This window comes from Rattus rattus, chromosome 14, assembly GCF_011064425.1.
Source record: "Rattus rattus isolate New Zealand chromosome 14, Rrattus_CSIRO_v1, whole genome shotgun sequence".
Classification (NCBI taxonomy): domain Eukaryota; kingdom Metazoa; phylum Chordata; class Mammalia; order Rodentia; family Muridae; genus Rattus; species Rattus rattus.
The window spans coordinates 81,241,291-81,257,058 of NC_046167.1; the positions used below are offsets into that span (position 1 = coordinate 81,241,291).

At 48.2% G+C, this 15,768-nt stretch overlaps 1 protein-coding gene across 1 annotated transcript in view; it reads left to right on the top strand.

Annotated features, from left to right (window-relative positions):
• The window catches only part of Trpc7 (transient receptor potential cation channel subfamily C member 7), a 122,479-nt gene that overhangs the window by 55,929 nt on the left and 50,782 nt on the right, over positions 1–15,768 (top strand). The window contains exon 4 of the mRNA XM_032885015.1: positions 7,710–7,874. Within this exon, the coding sequence (XP_032740906.1) occupies positions 7,710–7,874 (165 nt within the window). The remainder of the gene's footprint in view (positions 1–7,709; positions 7,875–15,768) is intronic.

The window sequence follows — 15,768 nt, forward strand, 5'->3', positions numbered from 1 at the left end:
TAGAGACAAGGGTTCAGGATGGTTAGTACCACAAACAACCCAAGAGGGCTTCCTAGGAGTGGGTCCACTTTTCCTTTAATGTCAGTTCAGGACACAGCTCCCAGTAGAATAGAACAAAATGCTGCTTAGTTATGTGGAATGACCTCTTTGTGACACTGAAAGCACACCCAAGTGTCCAGTGGTCATTTAGGGCCTTCAGGACTATGACCATGACAACTTTACCTGACTAGAGACCCTGTCACATAATTCCACCCTCTAGGCTCACTGCTATGGAGAGTACTACTGGCAAGTCTCAGCACTCTGCTCACCTCTAAAGGCCAGCCTCAGCCTCCTGCCAGGACACCTGCACTCAGTAAACAGCTCACTCCCTACTCTGCAACAAGTGAAATGTCATCTGTTTCTGTCCCTTCACTCTGAGACTGGGGTATAGGCTGTTTCATGAATGAGTCTTCATCAGAAAACCATTTCTGAGAGGCGATAATGAGCCACAAGTACAGTCTTCACAGACACACGCCAACCTACAACCTGAGTGCAAATAATTCTAGTTGACTTTAAAAGCTGGGAATTAAGGAGAAGTAGGAGATAGGCATTAAGTTCTGCAATAGCCAGGAAATAGGGATAGAGCAATGAGATGAATGAGTGAGGTGAAATATTTGTAGAAGTACATGACCATGAGAGATACCCACCTCGCCTGCTACCTGGTAAAATTCCAGAATGTTCAGAGGAAGCTGCATGCTAGGCCCCTCAGCTCTGGAAATAACCAAGAAGCATGCCAAAACTGGGTGGGTTGGGAAGTGTAGAAGTCAAGGGTGAGGGTGGGGCTGCAGTCTAGCGAAGCACATGTACACATGATCAGAATGGAACCTCCCACCATCAACAGCAATAACAACAAACGACTCACAGATATACAGATAACCAGGAGATGAATACGTTTAAATTTAGTACTATAAAAAACAATGCGGGGATGGGGTGGGGTGGACTTATAGACATACAAAATTAAGAGCCTCAGATTATAACCAGAAATTTTCTCAAACTGAGTTCCAATCCATCTCCCCCAGTGCTTCAATTTTCTTAGGCCATCTTTCCAAACGGCCATATGAACTGCCTCCTGGCAAGCTCATCAACTCAGATCAATGGCCTTGGTAGCTTAAAGAGGTTGCTGTTTCTGTGGCTTTCCAATCTTATGTGCTCCTACAGTAAAAAATAAATTCTGTGGAGACATAGATTCAGACATGTGCCTGCTTATCACACCTGGGAGGCGAGCAACCCTGCAGCCTCATGCACACATGTGCTCCTTCCAGATGTGATGCCACGGGCAGGAAGAATTACATCTGCCCCTGCATCACCAGGAACCAGGTCTGCAGAGTGAACACAGAGGGCTTTGGCTGTGTCCTTTTGTTACATTGCCAATAGCAGCCCCTGGCCTTGTTTTCCTTGCCCTTTCCTTCTTTCCCTCCTGTCAGTCGTTGCTTTTCTCACCAGCCAGCATGATTCTTTACCATCCCTTCCCTCCATCCCAAACATTGGCAGTGATGTAAGGAATTAGCACCCTTCTGTTCCTCAGAGGGAGAAGGGCAGAAATTGCCCCTTGCCCCACCCTGAGGACAGAGCCCATGTTCTTGAGTAAAAGTGACACCTAGGGGAGATACCCAAAGGAGACTCTCTGGATGGAAAAGTAACAGGACTGAAATCCACAGCTCAGTCAGAGGCCAAGCTTGTCGGGATGGATGGGACAGTGGCCTGACTTAGGAAGATGCAGGAAGCTTCTTTGGGAGAGGCAGAGTAAGAATGTGGCCATGATTAGTTACATATGCCAGCACTCAGGGCAAATGAGGGCTGCCTCAACATTCTTGTATTCCAATGTTGTCAGCTTTAAAATGAGCATCACTGGTCCAACATCGGATGATAAGGAATCTGTGAAAAACACATCTGTGAAATGCACATCACAGGCCTGATCCACTGCGAGTTCCCAGTAAATCTTTGCTTCTTTGCTTTTTACTGTTTTATGACAAGGAACTAAGAGCAGAAGAGGTTGATGTCCAAGTCAACCAGAAGAAGAGAATTCAACATGTGAACTGGAATGGAAATAACTCAAGTGTGGAGTCAGATGGTGGCTGGAACCTGAAAGCTCTCCCAGGCCTGGAAGCCGCTTGGGATGGCCTAGCCTTCCTTTCCTCAAGTGAAACACAGGGAGGAAACAAAAACACTAGAGCATGAGTGCATTTACATGTCTCCAGTGTGGAGGGTTTCTGTGAGAACTGTGTGTAACAATGTAACTAGCATGCTGTCTACAGTGGCGCCTCAAGAGAGAGTCTGGTGCCCTTCAGATTTCATGTTGCCTGATGCCCATGCTCTGTGCCAAACTTACTCAGCAAGCATCCTCCCTGGCAGAAGCTAAAAGTGAAGAGGTAGAAGAACTATCTAAACAGCGCTGAGGAGGACCACAGAGATGCCGCAGTGAGCTCAGGAACAGCATTAAAGCCATGCCCACCTTCGACCCCGAGCTATAGGTCGTGCTGAGAACCCTGGGGCATTTTCACCACTCAGATCACGAAGCCCAGAGCAGGTCGCTCAGGATCGCACATCTACAGACTTTGAGTCAGGGTGGTCCTCCCTGGAATCTGAAGTCAACCACAGCACTGGTGCAGACAGCACTGGTGCAGACAGCATTCTGCAAGGGAACGTGTGGATGGGGGAAGCAACTAGATTCTAGTGGGATTCCAGAGCATGTGAAGTGTAAGGTACTAACTAGGTCAGAGAAAGACAGAGGCAGAGAGAGAGGAGGGGGTGAGAAATGGGGGCATTAGGAGCACCCATGATGATCCATGGTCTGAAATAACTCACCCTTTCCAGCGTCACCAGCAGCCCACTCAGGAACTGGTGAATATCCCACTGCCACCCACCGCTGAACCACACTCTACTGGCTGGCCACACTGCTGATGTCTGTGTGGTCCTGGTTCAAGCCCAGGACTCCTTTCTTTGTTTCCAGTGTTGAGTACAATGCCCAGTGAGAGGAGTCTCTGGAGAAAGGTTTGTTGACTGAATTAGCAAGCAAACAAGCAGAAGCGGTGAACACTAGGCCTTTCCAACTCTTTCGCTTCCATGACTCAAGAGTGTGACCAAAAATCTTTCCAGACAGGAAGGGAAGAACATTGCTGCCAAGGAGCCCAGTGCTGTACGTGGTCCAATAGGAGGCGGCACTGCAGAGCAATTCTAAGTCACGTCGGCTCCACACGGAGAACAGAGCCTGCTGGCTGCTGCCATGTCTGTCTTCTCTGTTTCCAGAACAGACCTTTGTGATGCTGATGAAGAAGAGGAAAGTCTCTCCCAGTCACATAAGACATCATTAAAGTAGGGTCTTTGGTGGATATCTGTATAAAAGGATTCTCCCCACGAGCACTGAGTTCATAAAATTCTTCTCCAGCTGAGTCTCTTTTCAGCTCAGTACAGCATGCATAGCCACATCTCCTTACTGTGTAGGTGGACCCTAGGACCTGAGAGCAAGATCCATCCATAAGGGATGTGAAAGTCACGTGGCCCTACCATAGCTGCTTCCTTTCCCTGCAACATGTGGGACTTTCCATTCGGACGGGGAGACGGCGGAGGTCGGGGCTCATGGCCTCTAGAGTAAATATGTGTGTCAGATGGACAAACTCCATGTGGCTCCTGCCTGCCCCACCAGGGAACAGCTCGACTATGAGCTCCACTTTCAGTGGAGACTACCAGAGTGATAGAAGAGTGTGTCTTACTTACCGCTTAGGTGACATGGACCTACCAGAAACATTAACACCTCAAGAAAATGTCTCCTAGGACGAAGACAGAGGTCAGACGGAAGGACAGGAGGACCAAGGAGGAACAGAGAAAGTGAGGTGGGACAGGGGAAAGAGCCACCAGCTTGTTTTGATTTATTGCATTTTCATGAAACACTAGGTCCTGTTTCCAGAACTTCCTGAGTACCCACTCATGGCTAGCTTGAGGGGACACTTTAGAGGACGTTAAAGAACACAGCTAAGCTTGGAAAGAACTAAGATCAACCCTCTGGCATCTGGCAAGGCCTAGAGCCCAGTCAGTCTGGCCATAGGTTCCCAGTTACCTGCCCAGCACAAGGAAAGCCTTGTGGTTTGTTTAACCTGCCTCTTATCAGCCCATGGGAGTCATTATCCCAGAAACACACACACACACACACACACACACACACACACACACACACACACACCCCCCATTTAATAAGTAGTTACAGGATTCTGACAACTTTAAAATTATTATTTTTAAACATTGGACATTTCTTTGTGGGTAAAAGTAAGCAGGGAAAGGGGTTGGGGATTTAGCTCAGTGGTAGAGCGCTGGCCTAGGAAGCGCAAGGCCCTGGGTTCGGTCCCCAGCCCCAAAAAAAAAAAAAAAAAGTAAGCAGGGAAAATAATGAGGGGAAGAATTTTCCTTTGAGATCTGAAAGAAAAATAGCAGACTAAAACCACAGCGAGGTTCAAGCTTTAGCCAATACGCCAGGGGTCCTCGCAAGCTAGCTGCACAGTCTCAGCACTGCAGAAGCACCTGAGCGATTACGTATAAAGGAGGTTTTTAGCAGAAACTAGCTTTGGATATACAGTTTACATTAATCATGAATGTGGTACAGGTGAGCTGCTAGGATCATTGTCGTGGGATGGATCTGAGAACTAGAACCATGAGAAGCTGGTCTTTTGTGACCCCAGGGTCCTATTTCCCAAGCTGGTGAATCCCAGTCTCCTGCCCAGTGTAGAGAACTTGACCTCAGTGCCACTCCCCTGTAGGCTACCTACTCTTAGCTGCCTCCGTTCCCCACTTGCTGAAGAGACTGTCTAGCTGGATTTCACTTCTTTCACAGAGTGGCGAGGCCTCATGTAAACCTCCTTAACAGACTCATCTGCAGCTCATTATAGACTTGTGGTTCTGTAGAATGGAGATCACATCCCTGGGAAAGACAAGACGACAGTGCCATCAGCACCTCCCCGAAAGGGCTTTCCTAGAAGCCAGCTGTGCTCTGGGCCAGTATGGCTTGGGGGCGGGAGTGGCTCAGGCAAAGCTTCGGACGCGTATCTTTTGATAATTCCAACTCTGTAACTGGATGACAAAGGAAGCCAGCCTGCGACAGCGGCAGTGTTCTGAGTCGTCCTCCTCTAGCTATGGGCTTTTCTTCCTGGCCCCTCTCTGACCTTTGAAGCTCCTCCCCCACCCAAGCTCGTCAGCTTCTGTTCCTTGTTATGTGGCCTTGCACAGATTTTCTGTGTCCTGAAGGTGGGCTTTATTTCTTACTCGTACCCTCGTATCAGGGATGATAGCTTTCTGTGCTTTAGAATAACAGGACAAAATTCTTTGCTACACACTGGACTAAATGGCATTGAGTTGTCTTCCAAGGCCTGCCAGAGAGAGAAAAGTGCCCACAGACAGGCGAGCATCAATTTGGCTTCAGCTATTTAGCTGCTGTCAAATTACTGGGAGCAGAGTACAAAGCCCATCTTCAGATAAATAGCAGATCTGAAGCAAGGCTGCTACACTGGGGGAAATAAATATGGCTGTGAAAATCAGCGAAGGTTTTGTCAGAGGCAGACAGGGCCTCAGAAGAGTCCCCTTCTCTTAGTGGAGGCCACTATCTGCCTCCTCGGTGAGCAAGAGAGCATGGAGATGTATGGACCCCACCTTCTCAGAACCCTGCTGCAATCACAGAAACCATGGAGTAGGCTCTTTCCACAAGCTAATGCTGTGACTGTAGTGAGAGCCTTCCAGGGGCAGCAAGGTGTGGAGAGTCACAGCAGGGGTCACGTGGTCCTCCTCTCTGCTTTCAGGGGCTTAAGTCTCTCCTTCTATTCAGACCGAATCTCCAGAGCAAGGCCATTTCAGCACCTGCCCCCTTCCAAGATGGCGTCTTGGAGAGGACTGTGTTCACCCAGCATTCCACTCTAGATCCAGGAGGACTAGACTCTGGGAATCCCAGCAACACCTGCATCTTGTCACTTGTTGCCCATAGCTGTAAGGAAATGGGTTATCATAGCACTTGCTGGCTTGGGGGCTCCTCCCTCAATCAAGGAGAGCCTTTTGGAAGGGAAGGCCGCAATGGTGGCTGTGAATCGAAAGTAATACGACAAGAACACCTCGCTGCAGCTGTAGGCCGCAGTATCGTGGGGGTCGAACGAGCACTGCCAGTGTCCTCAGAGATGATCTGTTGTAAGTTTCCGAGGATGGAAAGCATCTGTACTGAGGATGCTCCATATTCCATATTGAACATTTTTAATGTTCTGTATTGTTCTCGTGGTGGAATGTTTTGTATTTCTCGGAGTCAGTCATTGTACGTGTTCCCTCAATACCCAGTCAGGCCAGTGGGCGGGGAATGGGCACGTACTGCTTGGGCTGAGCAGTGGGAAAGCTTGTGAATGAAGCGGGGTCTTCTCTAGCTCATGGGAGTCCCCGGCAGGGCCAAAGGACAGGCCTGCCAAAGGCAGTCGATTCCTTCCTTCTGCCGCGGAGAAAGATAAACGACGACATCAATGTTCTCAAGTTTGATTTTTACTCCCAGGATTTTTTAAAGCTTAAATATTGCTTATTATAAGATTCTTCTGGCCAGGACCCGGGGTCAGCTAAACAGATGGCAGGGTAAGCAATAACTGTCCACAGAATACAGATGCTTTGGCCACAGCAACTCGAGCCATTGGGCTAGGTCATGCAGAATTTAAAAATATATATATATATCTACAAAACGTCTCTTTGCACGTGTGGGCAGGGTGCAGGAGAAGCCCCAACAGGACAATTGCCACCATGGTCCCTTCATCCCCTCACTCTCGGTTTTTCTCCTTTCAACTGGCCTGTTTGCAGAATGAGCTGACGCAGTAGGAAAGAGGTGGCCAGGGAGCCCCAGTTACAGGAACTTCCTGCCAGGTACACAGCCTCTCAGCAGAACCCCAGATACCTGAGCGCCAAAGCAGCAGGGGCCCTAGTCCAATAGCTGTTCCAGCTGGGGATAAAATGCCCACTAGACGTTCATTTGTGACTTAGCTATAGAACTGACAGTTCCAAGAAGAGGTCATGCTGAGAGAGGTGACTGATGTCCCTGAAGGAGGGCCCGCTATGGAGGCATACTGTACTCAGTGTTCTAGCACAAAAGCACTCAGCAGGCCCAGGCCCAAAGCAGGAGCCAGTGAGGGAGCGCTGTACAGTTCCTCCCATGTTTCTGGAGATGCTGTGAGCATCTCCCTCAGCTGCACAGAAACGTAATCCTTACCTTAATCCCCCGAGGCAGTCTGATAAACTGTTTTGCCTGGGAGAATATTGGGGTTAAGTAGCTTGTCCATGGGCACTGAACTCAAAAATGAAAAAATACAATTCAAACCTGAAATTCCTACTCTAAAACCCTATTAGTGACTTTTGTGCTCCTCTGTGCTGCTTCCTGAAGAGCCCTATGCAGAGATAAGTCTCTCCGATCAGATGGCCAGCCTGGAGTGGAGACAAACATTTACCCCAAAGCTGGGCAGTTTGAGTCCTCTCCAGGCCCTCTGGTTGAAGTAGCAACTTAGTCACTCAACATCTCTGGGTCAGAAGTCCCGCTTACCTCCACGCTGGCCCTCCCGTGCTTGCCTCAGCTTCCCAGGTTCCAATGCTCCTCTCGGGTTGTGTACTGTTCAAGTGCTATGACGCCATTTTCCTGTTTGCATTTTGTTTTGTTTTTGTTTTTGTTTTTACAGTTCGTTGCTCACCCTAACTGTCAGCAGCAATTGCTTACCATGTGGTATGAAAATCTCTCAGGCTTACGGCAACAGTCTATCGCTGTGAAATTCCTGGCTGTCTTTGGAGTCTCCATAGGCCTCCCTTTTCTCGCCATAGCCTATTGGATTGCTCCGTGCAGCAAGGTACAGACTGCTTAGGGTGCATGTCATTTCCAGTTATTTCTTCTCCTTTCTTAGCCTCTCTCAGGTCAGCAGACCTTTTCTGTGTTGTTCACATATTACACAGAGCTGGGGCTGGGCGAAGGACTTGCTGCAACACATGCTCTAAGCCCCAGCACCACAAAGAAAGATGAAAAGAAAAGAAGGGAGAAAGGGAGGGAGAGAGAAGGTACGGAGGGGGAGGGAGGGAGTGAAGTTCCGGTATACAAACAAGAATAGAAGATCCACAAACCCGGGAAAGCCTCGAGGTCTGTTTTTAATTATTTCTTTTTAAAGAGACAGGGATGATGAGATAGGATATTTTAAGTGTGTGAGGTACCTCTGAATGGATCAATAACAGAATAGAAGATAAAGGTACCTTCCCTCTCTAGGGTGCTGAGGCTGTCCTCTAAGCTCACAGGACACTAATTAGCATCATGGTGTAGAAACTGCCATTGCTCCCCAAGAGCTTTCTCTTGGTTACATCTTCTTGGGAGAGTTCATTTTACTCCCGGATACATTGTAACACATGTGCTTCAAGAAGCAGTTCCGAAGCTAGAAAGAACTGGAGGGCTCCTCGCAACATCCTTCTTACTTCCCTAGCCTCCTCCTTCAAGAGGTTCTTGTCTACATTAAATAGACTATGAGGAGAAAAAGGCAGGGGGTTGGTGGACATCCGGAAGGATGGAACTCAGTGTTTACCTAAGGAAGATACCAGAAGGGCAGGAGTGACAAGAGGAATAGGCCCCACAGGCACTCTGACACCCATGATGCTGTGGGTCCCACCTTCCTCAGGGCCCAGCCATTAGGACCCGAAAGCACCTGCACTCCAGGAAGAGTTGTTACCCAAAAGACCAAACCATGAAGAAGCCTTGAAACAACGGTCCATGGGTTTAAGACTGTCTAAACTCCTAAACTAAGTTTACCTAGTGATATCTTTTGAAAGGAATTAAGCTTAGGAAACCCAACACTCACTAGAAAAGAGCATGCCTCCAGGGAGACTGGCTCCACAGACAGCTTGATCCACTAGTGCGGTGGTGCAGTGTGGCCACTGAGTTGACACTCCTGTCAAGTCCGCAGGTCGGGCACACAGAATGATGGGTCCAAGAATTCAGGCTGCTGCTACAGCCACCAAAGCAGCCAGGCAAGGAACTCAGCACCTCAGTGAGGGTAAGCAGTGCCAGAGAGGGAGCAGGCTTCCTCCCCCACAGAGAGCGAATCCCAAGACTGAACTCTGTGTTTGCTGTATCTGGCCTTAACATCTACTGAGAGCTCTGCTTCTATGACAGCCTCATGACATGGACTTCTAAGTTGAAATTCTCCGGCTAATATATATATATAATATTATACTCCCCTCCCCCTGTCCCTTCTTCCTACCCCAACAAAGCTGACTGTAACAGGTTCCAGAGCCCAGGTCCTGCCAACACCAGCACATGGAGAGCCTCTGTCTCCCAGGAGCCATCTGCCCAGGGACCTTGGGAAAGATTCTACTTCTTCTTAAAGTTGTGGTAGGGCTGAGACTTCGCAAATAATATATACATGCTCAACCCTGCGTCTAAAAGCTACGTTTATAGGGAGGGCATTTGGGGATATCCAGACTTAGTGAGTGCAGAAAGCTAACATAGATATGGAGGTCAGACTTACATTAACCTTCCAGGAGGTCAGACTTACATTAACCTTCCGGAAGGTGATGGAGGAAATTATTGCAGGATGATTTAGCCCTTGACTGGGGCTTTCTTTCCTCTTTTCAAAAACTTGATTGACACTTGGTGCTCCAAAACCGTTCAGTGACCACTCAAGAGCACTCCAGGTAAACAGCGCTGACCATGAAGCAAACTGTCCCTTTGGCATATTTATTAGACTCCCAGCTCTCCGAGCAGCTGGGGAGCACGGTGAGTAGTGACTGACAGGCCTGGGTCTGTCACGTGGGATGGCTCTCAGTGCTACCACTCATTACAAGGCAAGAGTCCCTCATTAAAGCGCTTGTCAAACTTGCTTTGAGGCAGCTAAGGGACAGATAAAAGAGTTGAGATATTTTTAGTCTTTCCTTTTACCACTTAGAAAGAAAAAAAAAACCTTTTCAAGTTTGGCAGAGATGTTGCTGGGAATTACAAAGAGGTCAAATCTTATGTGTGACAAAAGCAGCCTCTCTGAGGGCTCCTGATGTGCAGAATATCATGTCCTCCCAGGAGGAGGGCACTGCAGAGGAATCTAATAGGCCAATCTTCCAGTGAGGTCACAGCCTTGATAACTATTTCTGTAGCCTCACAGAGAATGGAGAACACAGTGCCATTCCAGGGATTCCATGTTCCAATGACATCATCATGTGCCCAGATGTTAGACCGCCATATTTGTTTATAAGCTGACTTGTAAAATGTCACTGCCAAGCCTCATCAGCTGGCTCATGTCCATCAATGTCTAGTGACTGTCGGGAGGCTCTGTTCCCAGCCCATTGGTGCATCTTCCTCCTACCAGCTGCTGTCCTAATTGAGAGACAATCACTAACACAGAGATTGTCTGACTGGCCTTCTGAGATGAACTCACTGTTAACTTCCTCTTGAACCCCTGAGCCTGTCTTTCTGTTTGGGGGAGTTTCTGGGGAAGAGAGTTAAAGAGATTGCACAGCCGAGCATATCAATGGAAGTCCGGCTCACTGGTGTCATTTGAAGAGCATTAGCAAGCAGCAGGTGTGTACAGGTGAGGGCGAGTGCAAACATGGGCTTGGGACTGGCCTTCCAGAAGCAAGGAAAAATAATAGAGATTTTGTTCCTCATTTCTCACTGCCATTGCCAACATGGCCGACACGGCCAGGAAGGCCGTTGTGAAGCCAGTGAGTACTTAAAAACGGAAGCATCCAGTTAAGTCGTTTCTTAACATCTTTATCCTCTCAGAGAGTGCTCCTGTGCCCGAGGGCCTTTGTGGCTGACTACCCTGTGGGTTAGCCAGCTTCTGTGCTTTTCGAGTGCTGCACTAGGTCGTGTGCCTGCCAAAACCTCAGGCAGCGTCTCTTCAGCAGGTAGGGCCGAGGAGGAGTCAGCATCATGGCTCTGTCGAGGAGCTGCAGTCCAGTTAAAATCGTGACGGGAGAAGCCACTTCCTCATCCTTAACCTTTGCTCTTCAGCTCTTGCCAAAATCAGTCCCGGAAGTCAGGCAGGGAAAATGGAACAGTTCTAGAATCCAACCTGAGGTGTCTGCCGTGTGCAGTCTACCAATCTTTCCTGCCACGAAACTCCGGGTGGAAAGAATATCCAAGTATTTGTAGGAACTCCCCTCTCCATCCCAAACAAGCATCCAGTAAGAACTGACTTCAGCAGCTTTGAAAGATTCCGCTGTTCACAGTCCAGGCACCAACCAGAGGTTACAAAGGGCTCACCCCCTGCATTTGTTTCTACCAGAAAGCAGGCCTAGGCTACAGGAGATCACAGGGCAACTTCCTAGTCACAGTGATGGGAGGAGCATGTGTGTCTGCTCACAGGGCTCGTCCTACACTGTCACCACTTCTGCCACCCAGTCCCTAGGGGCAGCTAGACAGCAGGCACCTGCTGGGACAGGGCTGGGTGGTGCCAGAGGCTGGCCACTCTGCTGCTGTCAGTCTGAGCCCTGCACTGTTGGTCCTCATTTAGGTTTTCCCATCATTTTACATCTGTGTCTCTTCCCCTTAAGGGAAGGCCCACGGTTGACAGCCGTCTTCTCTCTGTCTCCTCTAGTTCCATAGCCGGCCTCCAAACAGGCTCGTGGCACGTGCGACGGTCCTGTGTGGGTCCTTCACGAACCCTTGCATGCATACCTGCCACGAGTCAGCCAAGGGGCTGGAGCGATGGCGCAGTGCTAAGAGAGCCTGTTGCTGTTACAGAGAATTAGCGTTTGGTTCCCAGCACTCACATGACAGCTCCAGTTCCAGGGGACCCAATGCTCTCTTTAGACCTCAGAGTACCGGGCACACATGAGTCGCAGGCATAAATGGAGGCAGGAACTCCGTAGAATAAATAAATATAAAGAAAAGTTTTCAAGGAATCTGTTGAGTCACTCAGGCTTCCCACTAGGGGAGTTTCTCAACTGTCATCCCCGTAGACCAAGAGCTCGCTACAGAGCAGGTGCCATTTGCTGGGTGCCACGTCAGTCACCACTTACATCAACCACAGGCGGGTGTCTACGTTCTCATCCCCATTTTATAGACGAGACAGAGACACTCGTCAATCGACCACCGAAAGTCTGTGGCACTGCGACTGAAACTGAGTATCTACGGGTCAAGAGATTTGCCCACGGTTGTGGCGATAGCTTCTGTGCGCCTACACACAGCTCCAACTTCTCTAGGAAAGAGAAATCAAACCTGCACAGGCCTGACTCCTGTTCCCTTCCCCCTCACTGGAAACCCTACCTCGTAAAAACTGCCATCTCCCAGTGCTTCTTGAGCCCCTGAAGGAAGGGTGGCCTCACACTGTAATAGGAGACTCCAAAAACAATCCACTCTCATAAAAGGAAGATACCTGAGCCCTAGGTCAGGCTTCTTCTATTTGGATTTTTGTTGCTTTTAATTTGTTTTAAATGTACTCGTGTGTATGTCTGTCTATGAGTGTGTATGCCACTTGGGTAGAGTTCCCATAGGAGCCTGAAGAGGGTGCTGTCTCCCCTGGAGCTGGTTACAGGTTATTTGTAAGTTACCCAATATGGGTGCTGAGAACCAAGCTCAGATCATCTGCAAGAGCAGCAAAAGCTCTAAGCCTCTGAGCCATCTCTCCAGCTCTTGATTTTGCTAAGACAACATCTACTCCCGATGCTAGCCTGGGGCTCCCTAAGGAGCTCAGACTGCTCTCAAATTCCTGATGTTCCTGCCTCATCTCCCAGTACAGACTCATGGTGACTGCTGTGCTCTCACTCACAGGCCTCAGCAGTGATGGAGCGACTTCTGTGCATTTCCAGCCTCACAGCCTGCACGCTGTAGGCAGAGTGGACTGTGGTCACAGCTCCCAACAACCCAGCATCAGCTATGAACCTAAAGCTGCAACCTTGGCTTGGCTCTAGCAGTCCCAGAGCTGAGAGGCCTTCCTGGTTATTCTTTTGTCTTCGCTTGGCTCATCAGTCAGGCTTTAGAAAGCAGTCCTTCCCTGAGGCAATTTACTGCAGAAATTGTCTTTGTGGGTAAAACAGAAAATTTCAAACACACACACATACACACATACATACACACACACACACACACACACACACACACTCATAAACACACATAAATACATTCACACACATACTTACACATACGCTCACACACAAACACACTCACACTCACATAAATACACACAAAAACATACTCTTTTTTTTTTTCTTTTTTTCGGAGCTGGGGACCAAACCCAGGGCCTTGCGCTTGCTAGGCAAGCGTTCTACCACTGAGCTAAATCCCCAACCCCACAAAAACATACTCTTACACACATAAACACTCACATACACCACATAAATACGCACACTCACACACATTCATACACATACTTCTACATACATACTCACATACAAACATACACACTCTCAACACATAAACACATACTCACTTCCAACACATACTCATATAAACACACACACATACACAAACAGCAGTGGCAAACCTTTATAATCCCACTACTTGAGGCAGAAGATTGCCATGAGCTTGAGGCCAGCCTGGAGAGAGAGAGAGAGAGAGAGAGAGAGAGAGAGAGAGAGAGAGAGAGAGAGAGAGAGAGACAGACAGACACAGAGACAGACAGAGAGACATTGAGAGAGACAGAGACAGACAGAGAGAGAAAGGAAGAGGAAGAAGCAGGAAAAGGAAAAAAGATATGGGAGGAGGGAGGATAGGAGAAGAGGAGGAGGAAGTGTGGGAGGAAGAAGAGGAGGAGGAGGAAGAGGAAGAGGAGAAACCACTGAAATGACTGGCCCTCATCTGCCAATGGCTTACCCAAGTTCAGAAGAAGGTCCATTCATCCCTAGTCTCATCTCCCCACCCTACTGCCTACATCAAGTGAAAATGGAGACCAGGGTAGTTTCCAAATCAGTACAGGGCATTGTGAGAGTCACTTCTTGTTGCATTCTGCAGTAAACAGAATCATTTTTAAGAGGCTCATCTGCTGGAGGACGATATGCTGAAGAAGGGACCCCCAGGGCCAGCTTAGGCGGGAAGCAGGTGCCTGGCCTGAGATGGGACCTGCTTCACAGTTCACATGGCCGTCAGTGGGAGACCCCACGCCACGCAGTCCACAGGGAGATGGCGGGTGCTCTTTAAGAGCTGTGTCTTTCTCAGTGTCTCCGTCTTTCTTTGATGGACCTTCTGCAAGACACAGGTCTGGTAGCCGTTAGTCCTGTCTGCTCCTCAATGCCTCCGCTCCCAGAACTCTCCTTCCCTTGTTGCTTATGAAAACCACAGACAGGGACAAGATACGATGTTTCGGCTACTCAGGAACAATTCCGTGAATACTTAAGGATGTCCAAGGTCAGATGGTTGGGAAAAAAAAGTCTCTAAGATGGGAATATCCATAGCTACAATGTTGAAAAATTCGAACTAGATACCCGATGTATAACAAACCAAAGTGCAACATGGTGTAATTCAGACACAGCTTGTCCTACTGAATTCTTGTGAGATAATCTGTCTGTCCTTCCAGTCTGTGTTATCAAATTAACATATGTTCCTACTGTTAAAAATAAAACAATAAATGCAGTTATATATAATAACTTACAGCATTAAAGTATATAGAAATGTTATTTGGTAGGGGTTTGTGGGCCTATGGTTGTCAAACAAACATCTCTTTACCCCGCTGGAGTTGTTCCTAGTGTGTCTTACGGTAGTCTACATGTGCACACCGGTGACCTTGAACATGGCCGTGGACTCCTAATGCCTGGCTTGGTCATGAATGTTTTAAAAAGATAAAAACTGGCTGCATATTAAAATTCCAATAAATGTGTCTCATGACATTCAAACAATTATAAATCATGTTATCCTGACAATAAGAGCAGAGGGTGGTTACTGACTGAAACACATTAGAAGAATGTCATCAAGCCATCTGATGTGCAAACATTGTCGGAACACAGCTGTAATCTAGGGAGTCTTACCTTAGAGAAGTCCCTGTGGTTGACAGTCAGGCTGATACTGAGTCTCCCGGGTGACATTTACCTCCGGGACTCTTAAGTGAGGTAACGCGGGAACATCAGTCAATCAGCCACTGGTCATAACTGAATCCACCCTGGAGGAGGAGCTGGGGTGCTAAAGAGATTCCCCTCCTTCTCAGTAGGCCTGGGGGAAGGGTCAGACTTGGTGAGAGAGGCGAGTTGGCCTAGGGAAGACCCCCAGGGATCTCGTCAGCATGGTGATCATGATGCCACCAACGGCTTGCTCCCTGGGAAGGCAGGTGAATTCTGGGTCATTCTAGACTCAGTGGGAACAACCACACTGACTAACAGACCATAAGGAGAAATCAGTGAACTTTAACACAGCATCATGAAGCCTGTGTTCTAAACTTGCTGGCTATAAAATTATAAATTATAAATTATGTTTTAGAGACAGGTCTTCCCTATGTAGCTCCAGCTGGCCTTGAAATGGTGACCCTACTGCCTTACCCTAGACAACGGCAAAGATACAAATATCAAGACCTGTCTGACTTTATGGAAGTGCAGTTCACGTAATATCAGGAAGCTTATGGCCATCCAAACCCAAGCAAATGGGTAGATCCTGGTTAGATACTGATCCTCAGACTGGAAGGGAGTAAGACCATATCCATGAGGCTGGGGGTACCAGGGTCACACTGATGTAACCTGATTATGTGTCTGTGTGTTCTATTCCTTTAGCCCCTTCCCCTCAGACTTGTAAATAGGAAAAAAAACCTTTGAAGTCAGTAGAACATAGATTTGGTTAAGCATCTG